This window comes from Oryzias latipes, chromosome 12, assembly GCF_053564925.1.
Source record: "Oryzias latipes strain Hd-rR chromosome 12, Olatipes_Hd-rR_3.1".
NCBI classification, from domain to species: domain Eukaryota; kingdom Metazoa; phylum Chordata; class Actinopteri; order Beloniformes; family Adrianichthyidae; genus Oryzias; species Oryzias latipes.
In genome coordinates this window covers 31,281,665-31,293,658 of record NC_136248.1, presented here as the reverse complement: position 1 = coordinate 31,293,658, position 11,994 = coordinate 31,281,665, and the positions used below count along the sequence as shown (strand labels likewise).

At 45.4% G+C, this 11,994-nt stretch overlaps 1 protein-coding gene across 1 annotated transcript; it reads left to right on the top strand.

Moving 5' to 3' along the window:
* Positions 1 to 106: 106 nt before the first annotated feature.
* Positions 107 to 9,142, top strand: sec14l7 (SEC14-like lipid binding 7). Its single transcript, XM_023960621.2, has 12 exons — positions 107 to 385; positions 1,736 to 1,811; positions 4,578 to 4,621; positions 5,708 to 5,770; positions 5,952 to 6,140; positions 6,232 to 6,327; positions 6,396 to 6,456; positions 6,527 to 6,610; positions 6,694 to 6,800; positions 6,868 to 7,007; positions 7,632 to 7,801; positions 8,097 to 9,142. The coding sequence occupies exons 1-12, from the start codon at positions 332 to 334 to the stop codon at positions 8,219 to 8,221; spliced, it is 1,209 nt and encodes a 402-aa protein (XP_023816389.1). The 5' UTR covers positions 107 to 331; the 3' UTR covers positions 8,222 to 9,142.
* The last annotated feature ends 2,852 nt before the right edge of the window (positions 9,143 to 11,994 follow it).

Genomic DNA, 11,994 nt, shown 5'->3' with positions numbered 1-11,994 from the left:
CCCTCCTGTTCTGCCGTCTGTTCTTCATGAGAACCTGAGTTCTGCATCATCCTTTCAAAAGAGACAAAATGCTTCAAAGAGGCTGAAATGAAGGATTTTTGCTCTGAAACTGTGAGGACATCTAAAAACTGTTTTCCCGTCGTTTCCCGGTGAAGCCGTCGTAACCGTCTCACTGTCGGTCTTCAGGCTTTGCCTTTTTGGGTTTCAGCGAGGTGAAAGTCCACTTTCCATTTGTGCGAGTCTGTGTGTAGCAGGCGGGGGGGCGTGGCCTTGCTGCTCATTTACCTGGGCCTCCCCACGGCGTGGGCTCCTGTCAGTGCTGCCGTCAGTCATGAGCGGACGAGTCGGAGACCTGAGCCCGAAGCAGGCCGAGTGCCTGGCACAGGTCAGACATCCAGCTGCGAATCCCTTCTTCGCTTCTGTGTGTGTGTGTGTGCGAAGTTCTGAAGTTGTGTTTGTGCTCCAGCCGTTGTGGATTTCTCTGTGTGTGTTATTCATGTTTGTCTCCAGATTAGCTTTGTTGAAGTTGGTCTGGTTCTACGGTTCTAGGTCAAAGTAGCAGCTCCAGTCTAAACACCAGTACAATATAAATGGGATTTTCTTAGGATAGGGTTAGAAAGCTAATCTGGAAAGAAAAGATTTTGAAGTATTGTGTTTGTTTTTGTCTTTTTCCCCTTAAAATGTGTTTCTGTGAAATCTTGAGAGGATTTCAGCACCTGTAGACGCCTTTGGGCGTCTACAGGTGCTGAAATCCTCTCAAGATTTCAGCACCTGTAGACGTGTCTGGGTGTTTCAGGTGGAGCTGAATCCATGGATGTGTAAACAAAGCTCTGTCACCTCGGGCTGGAAAAACCCCAAAGCATTGTGGGGAGGGTTAAACCAATCGGATCAGTTCAAATTGATTTTTCATTCTTCAGGAAATCTCTCATCACTCTGCAGGAGCCGAGCGATTTGGTTTTTAAGGTTTGGATGACGAACTGGCGTCGTGTCCAGGGTGATGTTTGCGTCATTGATTTTTAAGTCAAAAGTCCACCTCTGTTGAGATTAAATCTGTTTGTGAAAACTTTCTCATAACGGAGCAAATTAGGTTAAAAATAGAAATTTGAAAAATCAACATTCAATCTAAGTTTGATAGAAAATCTCACAAAACACCCAAAATCAACCCCAACATCCATCTTTCCTGTAACCCAGACCAGAGCCCGTTACCATGGAAACCGGTGGTGCACTGTTTGGCTGTGATTACACTCCTGAGCTCTATAAAGCTACAATGTCTTTGGGTAAAGTCGCTAAAATTGTAAAAAATGAAAAAAAAAAAAAAAACAGTTAATCTAATTAGCCTTTAGTCTCTCAAACACTAAACCACAGCTTTATAAATGTAGCTTAACTTATTTTTCCTGTATGGTACTAATGAATATTTGTTTGTTTTTTAAGTATTACTGCTTGTATTTAATTCACTATATTTTGTAGGTAGTAGGACGCGCCAGCAGAGCACAAAGCTAGCATAGCATAAAGTTAGCATAGCATAACGCTAACATCACTGCTGCCTTTTCCAGAGAATGGTTATATTCAATTTCTTTTTTTGTAATGGGAAAGTATTAAGGCTGTCCACGCTAAATCTTATTTATGTTAAGTTAACCTATTAAAAAAAAATTCTTGTTTATTAGCCACAGAATTAACCCCCCACCATAATACTGAATTGCTGACCAAAAACCCAAATGTTTGTGTCGACCTCCAGTTTCAGGAGCGGATCCGGGACGTCCTGCCCAGCCTCCCAGCTCAGCATGACCACTACCTCCTCCGCTGGCTCAGAGGTGACTCCCGCCACCTCCTGCATCCACGTTTCATCCCAAACACATTTTCTTTTTGTTAGCTAAAATACTATAGGCTGTATGATTGGGGGTGGGGGGTTTACACCCTGTTCACTGAGGATCTTCTTGACATTTTATATAATACAGATGTGTCACACAGTGACAGTGAAGGCTGCACATGTTCATAGCAACAATAATAAAAAAAGGACCCTTGATGTTATTTTTGTTTTTATTCTTGCGGACAGTGAGCCTTCAGAGTTGGTCACATAGACACAGAAACAGCTGACACACAGACGGAGCAGGAGAGACTGCCGGTACCGGGAGAGAAGCTGCCGGTACCTGGAGAATCTTTGAACGGATCTCATGAACCCTGAATGGAGACGAGATTACCGACGCTTTAGCTCAGTGGAATTTTCAGAATAAATGCAGAGCAACCTCCGTTGCATTTATGCTTCTGTTGTGATTTATTGTTTTTTAGTGTTGTTACTGTTGGTAATCCACTAAGATGTCATGGTTTGAACTCGTGCACGGGACAGAAGGCTACTGCTTAAACAGGCGCATGTCCGGGGCCGTCTAAAGTTAGCCAAAAACCATTTGGATGATCCAGAGGATCATGGGAGAAAGTTATGTGGTCAGATGAGACTAGACTTTGGTCTGATTTGCACTTGCAGAGAAAGAATGATAATGAGTACCATTCTAAGAACACCATCCCTACTGTGAAACATGGGGGTGGTAGCATCATGATATGGGGGTGTTTCTCTGCACATGAGACAGGACTGTATCACGGAGAGGCTCACCGCGGCCATGGATTCCCTCGGAGCATTGAAGGTGGATCGTAGTTGGGTCTTCCAACATGACCGTGACCCGGAGCACAAAGCCAGGAGAACCAGTGGCTCCATAAGAAGCGGATCAAGGTTCTGGAGTGGCCCAGCCAGTCTCCAGACTTTAACCCGATGGAAAATCTTTGGAAGGAGCTCAAACCCTGTGTTTGTCAGCGGCAGCCCAGAAACTGGACTGATCTAGAGGAGATCTGTGTGGAGCAATGGGCCAGAATCCCTCCTGCAGTGTGTGCAACCTGCTGAAAACCTACAGGAAGCGTTTGACCGGTGGAATGGCAAACAGAGGCGACTCTACCAAACATTAACATCGATTCTCTCGGGTTCACATCCGTATTTGCAGCAGTAGAATCCAGATTTTTTGTCTCACAGTGGACATGCACCTACGATGAAAACGTCAGACCCTCCATGGTTTCTGAGGGGATTCAAAAACGCATTTGCCTCACTGTCCACGAATTATACTATATACTATATATTATAGATAAAAAAACATATTGCACATCATGGACGGTGTGTAGTGAAATCTCCACATAACCTTCAGGTCTGTGCTCACCTTTTCTGCACAATCAGCTGAACTTTGATTATCCAACGGTTCAAATGGGGTCTTTCATGGAAATTTGGGGGGAAAACAAGAATTTGTGGTGAAAATAGAATATTGTTAACATTAGCAAAGTAGATCATATTTTATTGTCTAAACAAGGAAACATGAATTTTCATCTTTTTCTTTTAGAAGGTGTTTCATTTTAAGAATAGACGACTTCTCTAACAGATTTGTAGAAAGTTTTTCTTATCAGTTCAACTGAGTTTGAACTGCAGCTTCATACACAGAAAGTTTAATGACCTCTTATGTAACCTCAGATAATGCCGGTATAATGTCCAAATCATTGATGGTACATGGGAACTGGACTGAGTGGCCCCTCCCCCCTGGCGTTCCAAACAGGAAGTGGCTCCAAGACGTCAAAATCCCACAGAGTTCTATAGAGAAATAAACAGCTGTTAGTCATTCTGTTGCTTAGAAGGACCGTGCTTGACTATATGCAGTTTTTAACGTCTTCACGATAATCCTCTTTCTATTAAGTTATAAACTGACCAATCAGATACCTCCATAAAAGTAGGTGGAGCCTGCTGGCCCCTACGTCCAAAATGCTTGACAGATGGACACTTTCAAGTGGCAGCGGTGTGGGCTGCTAACAAGCTCCCTCCTGATTGGCGAGAGTGGTTGCCATAGAAACAATGATTCAGACTCTCGAACCAATCACTGCTGACTGACGACGTCTGGCTTTAATACGGTGACATCCATATCATGAAAAAATGGCGCCTGAATTGACTTCATTTGGTTGAAGCTGGAAGTAGACCTTTTTTTTTGGGGGGGGGGGGGGGGGGTACACTCAGTCCAATTTCATGATACAGTCGATGGTCCAATGGCTTTTACTCCCTAATGTAACTAATCGAATTTGTTTGCTTCACTGGGACATTCAGACAAATTGTAGAAACTTGGTTTTAGGTGAATACAGTTATTCAGACTCAGCTTCCTGTTAACCCTTTACGGTCTGCTACTCATTAGCATACGCATGCTAGCAGCTAGCAAGTCTGTGTTTGGTTTTACCAGAAAGAAAACAGAATATTAATTTGTTCATATTAAATTTAATTTGCATGATCCTCATAACTTTTGGTCTATTTGTGAGCAGATGTGCTAGCATAGCATCCCAGGAACCGTCAACAGTCCGCTGGTCAGAAGCAGATTACGGTTTACTAATTGCTACTTTTACGTAATTTGCATTTGAACTTTGGCCTTTCCAGTTTTTTTACTCTATTTTGTGTTTTTTGTACTTATTTTCTTGTATTTTTCTGTGTTTACATAACAATTATTTACTTGTTTAAAGTTGTTGACATTAGGATGTAAATACATCATCATTTTCTTTATGTTTTTCAGCCCGAAACTTCAACATTCAGAAAGCTGAGGCCATGATCAGAAAGGTGATTTTACACACACAGACACACACACACACACACACACACACACACACAGACACACACACACACACCCACACACACACACACACACACACACACCCACACACACATGAAAGAGGGGGGATCGATGTCTCGGCGTGTGGAACTGCAGTCCTGCCGCTCACGCCGATAAGGTTATGTAACGTCGGACGTCACTGATGCGTTTTCTCGACTGCATTGACCTCTGATAGAGTCAAGGTCACGTCTCTGATCTATCACCAATTCAGGAATCAACATCAGGAAAGTGACATTTATGGAAGAAAAACGTTTTCAAAAATCAATTTGTTGATTTAAAACCAAAAAAAAAAGTTTCTGGTCTTTGTTATTAATCTCAGTTTATTCTTAAAAGTTTACAATTGTAAAAAATGAAACCAAACCTTTAGTTTAAATTAAGTCAGAAGTGTGAATTTTAAATGACTCGCATGTTTGATCATATTTGACTTTTAAATCCATTTTTTTACCACCGTTTTTAACATGCTTTTATTTTTTAAAACACTCTGGAGTTTGAAATGTTGAAGACTAAAAAGGATTCAAAAAGTTTTAAAAATGTTGCATCTAATGTGATCAAAGCTGCATTTATGTTTTCTTACAAATATTTTGCACATTTATGAGTTTAAATCTTTTTTGCGTGCTTTTATTTTTGTAGTTTATGGAGTGATCTTTATGCCACCATGTTGCACACAAAACGTTCTAAGTTGCAAATGAAAATCTTAAATATTTGCTTTCAAAAACGTTTTGTTGTATGGCAGCTATGCCACACTAAACAGATTCATAAGTGAGCAAAATCAAAGATAGGAAAAAAGTAAGATGAGACACAACGCATCGAAAACATTTGTGTTGCAAACGAATATGCAAAAATATTTTATGAAAGAAGAAAAAATTGAAAGCAAAGCAAAAGTATTTGAAAGCAATATTTAATATTTTCCTTTAGTGTGCAACATGGCGGCATAGATATCCCTCCATCCGTCTGAGAGGACGGGCGGCTGAATCCCGTCTCAGGCTGCTGCTGCATAAACTTCCTCCTCTTCATCATCATCATCATCTCTGCAGCACGTGGATTTCAGGAAGCAGATGAGACTGGACACCATTGTGTCTGACTGGACGCCTCCTGAGGTAACGTTTGGACCTTCAGCTGCACGTGAATTCATTCACACAACAGAGCCGACCGGGAATCCTTGAATACAGAAGATCTTCCACGTGAAGGCTCTTATTGTGAAAGAGTGGAGCTGGATGTGGACTTTCTGAACCCTCATGCCGGGTGATGGGGTCTAAATCCAGACCTTCGCTGCTTCAGGTCATTCAGAAATACGTCTCTGGGGGGATGTGTGGCTACGACCGCGAGGGGAGTCCAGTCTGGTTCGACGTGATTGGTCCTCTGGATCCCAAAGGTCTGTTGATGTCGGCGAGCAAACAGGACTACCAGAGGACGAAGATCCAACACGCAGAGATGCTGCAGCAGGAGTGCCGGCGCCAGTCTGAGAAGGTGTGTTCTCCTCCCTCCCCCTCCTTGAGTTCTCCTTGAACTCCTTTCACCTCCTCGTTTCCCGTTTCTCCTCCTAACGTCTCGCCGTCAGTTGGGGAAGAACGTCGAGGGCATCGTTCTGATCTACGACTGCGAAGGACTGGGACTGAAGCACATCTGGAAACCTGCCATCGAGACGTACGGAGAGGTTTGTGGCGTGCTCCAGGCCCATCAGAACCGCTGTACGGCGGCGGCTGACGTTCTTCTGTCCCATAGATCCTCACCATGTTTGAGGAAAACTACCCAGAAGGCCTGAAGAAGGTTTTCATCATCAAAGGTGAGGCTGCGGGGCGCTCGGCCCAGTCCGGCTTGACGGTTCTGCTGACCTTCTCTTGGTGTCGCTGCAGCTCCTAAACTCTTCCCGGTGGCCTACAACCTCATCAAGCACTTCATGTGTGAGGAAACTCGCCGGAAGATCCTCGTTCTGGGAAGTAAGGCCACTCCGGAAATGGGACGAAGGAGCAGCTGGAACGGCTGAAGGACGCACAGCTTACCGGACTCCTTCTGCTCTCAGGTGATTGGCAGGAAGATCTGCATAAACACATCGACCCGGACCAGCTACCTGTGCTGTACGGCGGAACCCGGACCGACCCGGACGGAGACCCCCGCTGCAGAACCATGGTAAGAACCAGAGGCAGACGCGCTCGCTCCGAGGAGGAGGCCCGCTCAGACTGCCGTTTGTTTGCAGATAAACTACGGAGGAACCGTTCCCAAGTCCTACTACGTGCAGGACGCTCTGAAGGTCCAGTACGACACCAGCGTGACCATCAGCCGCGGATCCAGCCTGCAGCTGGACTTCCACATCCCTGCCGCCAGCACCCTGCTGAGGTCCGACCGCAGCACCCATCCAGAACCTGGTCCAGAACTCGGTTTCTGAAAACCAGGGGCTTCTTTCTCTCCTCTGACGCAGGTTCTTGAACGCGCCTTTAGCCCATGGTGTTCATACTGGACCAGCAGGGAGGGGCTTCCTCTTCTTCTACTGTTTCCTAGCGCTTGTCCTCCACCCCATGTTGGTGCTAAATGTCAAAGCGGTGTAAATCAGCTCTATTCCGATACATATAAGACTTGGTGTCGTAGAATTCCGACCGGGAACAAAACGGTTGGTGCTTCCATGAACGGAAAAGGACGCCATCCATTCGTCACCAAATCCAAGCTCCTGATTGGCCAGTGGTTTGGTTTGCAGCACGCATTCACTGGCAGATCGTTTTGGATGCAGAGCCGGAAAAAGGTCGCAGAAATGTGCGAAGCGCTAGAACACGAAAACCTGAGAGGCGCGTTTTGTCAGAAGTGGCTGCTTGAGCGCACGCTGCTGAGCGTGGAGTGGACGACCGTAGAAGCTGCTGCCATCAGCTGCTCGTCTCTCCATCAGCCGTCCATTCCTTCCTCTTTGTAGCCGCCGTCTGAGCTCCACGGCGCAGAACGCCTTCACAGAAACTCTCCGTTCCCTCCCAGGTGGCAGTTCGCCAGCGAAGGGGCCGACATCGGGTTCGGCGTGTACCGGCGCACTAAAGCGGGCGGCCAGCAGAAGGTTTCTGAGATGCTGCAGGTTCTTCCCGGCCAACGCTACAACGCTCACATGGTCCCTGAAAGCAGCTGCCTCATCTGCTCGGAGCCCGGTGTGTGTAAGTGAACGCATCGCCGTCCTGACGGAGAAATCCGACCGGAAACGTCTGCATCTGGAAAAAGGAAGCCCTTCTTTCAGTTTATCTACCTGAAGTATTTGTAAATAAAGGTTGGACCGTCAGAACTTAGCTTGATATTCAGCTTCCTTGATTCCTTTAATGAGTAGATCCTTTCCAAATAAAGATTTTAAATCCGTTTCTAAAACTGGAACGTAAATGTTTCTAGTCCCACTCTGATCATCTTCTGTGCTTTGGTGTCCTTCCTTCACGCTAACGCTGTCCTCCTTCCTCACAGACGTGTTGTGTTTTGACAACAGCTACAGCCTCCTCCAGTCCAAGAAGGTGAGCTACAGCGTGGAGGTGGTTCCTGCACCCGAAGAACCGAGTCCACGGCCCGGAGGAGACGTTCTGCTGCAGTGACCATGCTCAGCCACGGAGAGCAGCAGAACCATGACTAGCTGAGTTACCTTCTTACGGGAGCTAAGCTCGTTAGCACTTTAGCTCGACGAGAAGAGCTCTTCAAGATGTTTCGCTCGACAGAATCGCAGAAAAAACGCAGCAAAGACCGAGGAACCGTGTTTGACGAACGGCAAAAAAATTGACGGTTTCATGAAATTTGTGAATTTCTTGCATCCTTTTTCCAGTAAACATTTCTGAGGCCCAGCAGAAAAACTCAGACACCTGGGGGTCAAATGAAGTCATTGCAGTTTTTCACAGGTTAATTCAATTTAATTTGACATTTATACTTAAATAAGGAAGTTAAACCCTTGATGAAAGACACTGCTGCAAGGAAAGTTTATGTTTTACTTGTTTAAAGATCATTTTCATAAAAGGATTTTTGAACTACTGACTGTATCTGCGAACTGGAGTGAGTGACGTCATCCAATGAAAATGGTCTTCTGGCTCAAACCATATAAATCAGTTCAATCGCCACTTTTTGCGGGGGGCTGCCATGTTTTAGCCAGACGATGTCAGTAAGCAGCGATTGGTCCAAGTCGATGTTTCTATGGCAAATACTCTGGCCAATCAGGAGTGAGCTTGTTGGAAGGCCACGTGTTGAACGTGGGGGCCAGCAGCCCACCTACTTCTAGAGAGGCATCTGATTGGTCTGTTTATAAGTTGAATAGTGAAAAGAGGATTATCAAGAAGATGTTAGCTAATAGAAGCTCATAGAAACCAATAGAATGACTAACAGCTGTTTATTTTAACCGGTCCAACAGCTGGGCAGACAGATGAGAATTGAGGGCCTCTTGTGTTGGACAGATATTACTTTAACAAGAGGGGTTATTAATCTTCAGAAAAAAACAAAGGTGTGTCTGAATAAACCCCTTTTGGAATTGAGGCCAAACTTTATTCATTTTAATTGTATTTGAAAATCTTTTGTGTTGGACCGGACGGAAAATGAAAAAAGGGAAGAAGAGAGAGGGATGTTGGCGGGCGGGGGGGGGGGGGGGGGGTAGGAGGGTGATTATAGAAGGGGGGGGGGGGGTAACACCATGAAGCAGCATAAAGCAACAAGCTTCTGAATGTTTATAATCATAACAGTGAGGTACAGATGTAATAGAGGTCTATAAGGGGCGGGGCCTGTCCACACACTCAAATGTTACAAACACACCTGTTGGCTCCAAAAATGTCAACATGTACACAATACAGATAATGTTCACACATGCATACTTATGCCTTCAAGCCAACTAGTGTGAAATATTTAATTCAATCACGTAAACTATTAGTGCAAAGGTGAGCTAACACCTGTGCTCAGGTGAGTGTTTATGTTCTTCTAAAATGGATGGTGGAATGTGAAAAGAAGGAGGGAGAGTGTCCAGCCACCCCCACACTAGGAGACCGAATATCAGAACAAACTGATGGCACAGTTGTAGAAGTTCACCATCAGCTGCCTGGAGATGTTAGCCGTCTTTAGTTTCCTCAGGTGGTACAGGCGTCGTTGGGCCTTGCCCACCACTGAGGCAGTGTGTGGACCCCAGGAAAGGTCCTCCGTCATTGTGACCCCCGAAATTTAAAACTGGTCGCTCTCCACCATCTCTGTCAATGGAAAGTGGCTGATGGTTTTTACTGCATCTCCGGGAGTCAACAATCATTTCTTTGGTCTTTGTGATGTTTAGGATCAGGTCGTTATTGTTGCACCATGACGACAAGTGTTGCACTTCTTTCCTGTAGTCCGTTTCATTATTGTCGATGAGTCCAAGAACTGGAGTGTCGTCAGCAAATGTAACGATGAGGTTGGATGAAGATGATGAGCAGCAGTCATGAGTAAACCGAGAGTAGAGTAGACGGCTCAGCACACACCCTTGGGGGGCCCCTATTGATTAAAACAGTGGATGAAGTGTACTTTCCCACTCCAACACTCTGTTGGCGGTCGGTTAAGAAATCTGTAGTCCGGTTCACAGTGCGGTGTTGAGTCCAAGGCGCTGTCGCTTGGCTCGAAGCTTGAACGGCCGAATTACATTGAAAAGTGAACTGTAGTCGACAAATAGACGCCGTGCATAGGTGTCCTTATGCTCCAGATGCTCCAGTAACCTATGGAGCACAATGATATCCTTATATGACCATCACCCGTCCAGTGAAGGTGGTATTGCAGTAGAGCCCTGCGCGGGACTATTTTCTTCATCCCGCTCCCGCCCGCGCCCGCTGAATTTCTGACCAATCCCGCCCGCTCCCGCAACGTATGCGTTACACTCCCGCCCGCTCCCGCAATATGTATGTCCACTCCCGCCCGCACCTGCAAAACTCATAGAATTTAGTCCCGCACAGTAATAGAGATGCATTGATTTTGTATCGTCTCCCGTCCCGCAGGAAAAAAACACGTATTTGTATTGATATTATTAAAGAGATTCATGTCCTCCTCCAGCCTCATCTTTTCATGCATTCCTCTTGTGTAATGTGCAACTTAAATATTAAATATATTTTCACATTCCTGTTCGGTAAAAAGTGTGCGTGTGTGCGCGCGTATACAGACGGCCTGAAGCGCGCTCTTAGTAAGAGGCGGGGCGTTGTACACCCCCAACAACAGGTTAGATGACAGAGGCCATTGGGCGTCACTACCTGGTGCCTTCACGGAGCTTCAGTACATAAGAATCCAACAGCCGCACAGCCTAACGTAGTCCACTATTATATATTCATGAGATATTCATGGCAGCACTGATCCCGCGGGGGTTTTTTTTTTGCCGCCCGCTCCCGCCCGCAGCACAATTCAAACCGCCCAATCCCGCGAGATTTGGGTTGGGTCCCGCGGGACCCGGCGGGACCCAACCCAATGCAGCCCTCTATATTGCAGCTTTGATGTGTTTGATGAGGAGTTTTTCCAGGCACTTTGCAGGGATGGAAGTGAGTGACCTTCGATTGATTAGGAATGGGGATTATTGTAGCAGATTTTAAGCTGGGGGGGACCAAAGCTGTGGAGAACGATAAGTTGAAGATGGTGGAAAAGATGTCAGTCAGCTCCGCTCCAGACTCCTTCAGCATCCGGCCCCGTTTCATGGAATGTCTGTTGTTCCCATTTTTCTGCCGTTCTCCAATGTTTCCTCTGAAAGCTTTCAATCTGGTCAAAATCTGAATCATTTCTTTCATTATAATTGCTGTAATAAAGCAGAGACTTGGACTGTTTTCTCGTGGGGGGAGTTTCTGTGGGAAATATTCTGTAAAATGTTCCTTTTTAATACAATAATTTAGGACAGAAAACCAGAGAAAAATACAAAGAATTCTGGCAAAAAATATCCTTTTTTCTCACAGCTTTAATCTTCTAAACACAAATATGTCAGGAAACCAGCAAGTGAAGACCAGTTTTTTATTACCGTATCTGACTGACGACTGTTTCGCTGCATAAATTATCAAAAGATTTTCCTCTGCCGACACGATTCCCCATCTGAACACCTGATCGGAAATCGGACCTGATCACGTGGTTGATGACTCGATTGCAATCAATTAATTCTGATCATGATGGGTTCTTTGTGTTTTAAGCGTATTATTCCAAATATTCTGCTAGAAGTCTGCACATCAGGAACAGAACACCACAATTTACTGCAGCACCAGGAGGCCACAAGAAACACTTCAGCCCAGCCAAGCTAGCAGGATGTTCACCGATTCAGACTTCCAGGATCAATAACCTTTGAAACTGACAGCAAGTGTCTATGGGCTTGTCTTAAGGCAAACAGCCGCCTACAAAGGCCTTTGAACAG

What these genes read in the sequence shown, in the direction of transcription:
- sec14l7 (XM_023960621.2), top strand. Translation starts at nt 332, where the DNA reads ATGAGCGGACGAGTCGGAGACCTGAGCCCGAAGCAGGCCGAGTGCCTG. An exon ending in AGGCCGAGTGCCTGGCACAG is followed by an intron (nt 386 to 1,735) that starts GTCAGACATCCA and finishes GTCGACCTCCAG; the next exon opens with TTTCAGGAGCGGATCCGGGA. An exon ending in ACCCCCGCTGCAGAACCATG is followed by an intron (nt 6,801 to 6,867) that starts GTAAGAACCAGA and finishes GTTTGTTTGCAG; the next exon opens with ATAAACTACGGAGGAACCGT.